At 57.1% G+C, this 1905-nt stretch overlaps 1 protein-coding gene across 1 annotated transcript; it reads right to left on the bottom strand.

Annotated features, from left to right (window-relative positions):
* Positions 1–370: 370 nt before the first annotated feature.
* On the bottom strand, positions 371–1102 carry LOC105515492 (immunoglobulin iota chain). The gene is made up of 2 exons (XM_011947328.1): positions 1029–1102; positions 371–937 (listed from the first exon to the last, which is right to left on the bottom strand). The coding sequence occupies exons 1-2, from the start codon at positions 1072–1074 to the stop codon at positions 546–548; spliced, it is 438 nt and encodes a 145-aa protein (XP_011802718.1). The 5' UTR covers positions 1075–1102; the 3' UTR covers positions 371–545.
* Positions 1103–1905: the final 803 nt, after the last annotated feature.

Below are 1905 nucleotides of genomic sequence, written 5' to 3'. Positions count from 1 at the left end.
GGACAGCCCCAGAGCCAAGAACTGTCCAGCCTAAAACATCGATAGGACCAAGGTGGAGAACCTGCTCGAGGCCTATCACCTGGCTCCTGTTCTCCCCGGAGGCCCAGGCCTGGTGCTTTCTAAGCTTGTTTACCCTGTAACCCCTGGGCAGAATCAGATGACACCAGAGGGTCCTGTCCTTGGCAGGGATACCCCTCTAGGGTGTTTTAGTCAACCCTTTGCCTCCCCATGGCCCACAAAAGTAGGGACTCAGGTGAGCGCTCACCACAATGCCTCAGCTGAGCAGATTGTGATCTGCCAGTCTCCCGGGGCCCTGGGCCTTTGCCCGAGGCTGGTACTACGAGATTGCACAACAGTCAGACCAAACTCAGCAAAAAGTCACAAGCAGCTTTAATTCCCTAACGCAGTCTCCAGTGGGAATTTACAGCAACACTGCAGGACCAGGAGATGCGGAGTGGCTAGGCCTCCTTGGCGCTTCAGGCCCTGGCTCCACCCTCTTCCACGACAGCCTCTCCAAGGGGATGCATGCCCCTTCTGTCTTCAGTTCAAGGGACACGTGTCCCGGCTGCAGTGGGTTCCATTTCTTCCTCCCACTCCCTCTCCCTCTCCTTCTTCTCCAAGCTGCGGGCCCCCATAGCACAGTAATACATAGCCTCGTCCTCAGGCTGCAGCTCAGAGATGTTCAGATACCCCTTGTTCCTGGCCACATCTTTGGATCCAGAGAAGCGAGGGGGTACCTGGGGGCCCTGGGTCTTGTCTGACTGTGAGAAGTATCTCAGCAGGAACCTCGGAGGGTGGCCCGGCCTGTGCTGGTACCAGTAGACGCTGTACACACTGATGTCATGGTCGTTCCTCAGGGTGCAGGTGAGGCGGATTGTGGTTCCAAGGGCTGAGGACATGGCTGGTGGCTGATGCAGCACCGGCTGAGGACTGCAACCTGGTGACACAGAAGCATGCGGGCCATGGGGGCAGGGCTGGGTGAAGGAAGGGGCAGGGCAGGGGTCTTTGGGCTCTGGGGGTTCCCTCACCTGTGCAGTAGACAAGCAGCATGAGCAGGACAGGAGCCCAGGACATGGTGCAGACTCGCAGAGCTCTGACTCCTGTGGCCATGGTGCCTGGGGTCCCCAAGGGCTGGTGCAGTATCCTCCTCCCTGCTCTGAGAGGTGGGGCCGTGGCACACCCCGTTCCTGGCCACTACCATCCCAGACTTTCTTCGGTTACCAGAACAGTGTGGGGGCAGCATTTGTGGCTCTGATCTTGCCATGTGGAAGCATTCAGGGAGGAAGCACCTGCTGGAGACTCTGGGGCCAGTACCCTGGAGGCCTTTGGGTTCAGGTCCCTCAAGGGGTGTGACCTCAACTTCCCCCTGAAGAAGCTGAGCCCCAGAGAAGTAAACTTTCTGTCCACACTTAAATGCTTGGTGAGCCAGAAAGAGAGGACACATCCTCGGGGGGTGAAAACACCTGCTTTGTACAGCAGAAGACACTGGGGGCCCAGAGCAGGTTGGGATGCACTGTCCCTTCCACACTCCAGCACTGCCTTCAGCCCATGCTCCTCTCCCTCCCAGAACCAAGCAAAGTGACTCAGGCTAGGGAAAGAAGCACCAGGGCCCTGGCATCTTCCCCACCCCCGTTCTGGCTCACCGAGCAGGTGCAGTTTGGAGCTGTGATGGATTGAATTGCATCCCCCAAATTCACAGGTTGAAGCGCTAACCCCCAGTGTGCCTGTATTTGGAGATAAGGCCTTTAAGGAGCTAATGAAGGTTAAATGAGGTCACAGAAGTGGGGCCCTGGTCAGTACAACTGGTATCCTTATAATAAGGGGAAATTTGGAAGCCAGATGCAGTGTCTCACACCTATAATCCCAGCACTTTGGGAGGCCAAGGTGGGAGGATCACTTGAGCTC

This window comes from Colobus angolensis, unplaced genomic scaffold (genome assembly GCF_000951035.1).
Source record: "Colobus angolensis palliatus isolate OR3802 unplaced genomic scaffold, Cang.pa_1.0 Scaffold260, whole genome shotgun sequence".
Taxonomy (NCBI): domain Eukaryota; kingdom Metazoa; phylum Chordata; class Mammalia; order Primates; family Cercopithecidae; genus Colobus; species Colobus angolensis.
This window is presented reverse-complemented; position numbering and strand designations above follow the sequence as displayed.

Coding starts and splice junctions, on each gene's coding strand:
- LOC105515492 (XM_011947328.1), bottom strand. CDS start 1,074: ATGTCCTGGGCTCCTGTCCTGCTCATGCTGCTTGTCTACTGCACAG. Junction 938..1,028: donor GCTGCTTGTCTACTGCACAG/GTGAGGGAACCC, acceptor CTGTGTCACCAG/GTTGCAGTCCTCAGCCGGTG.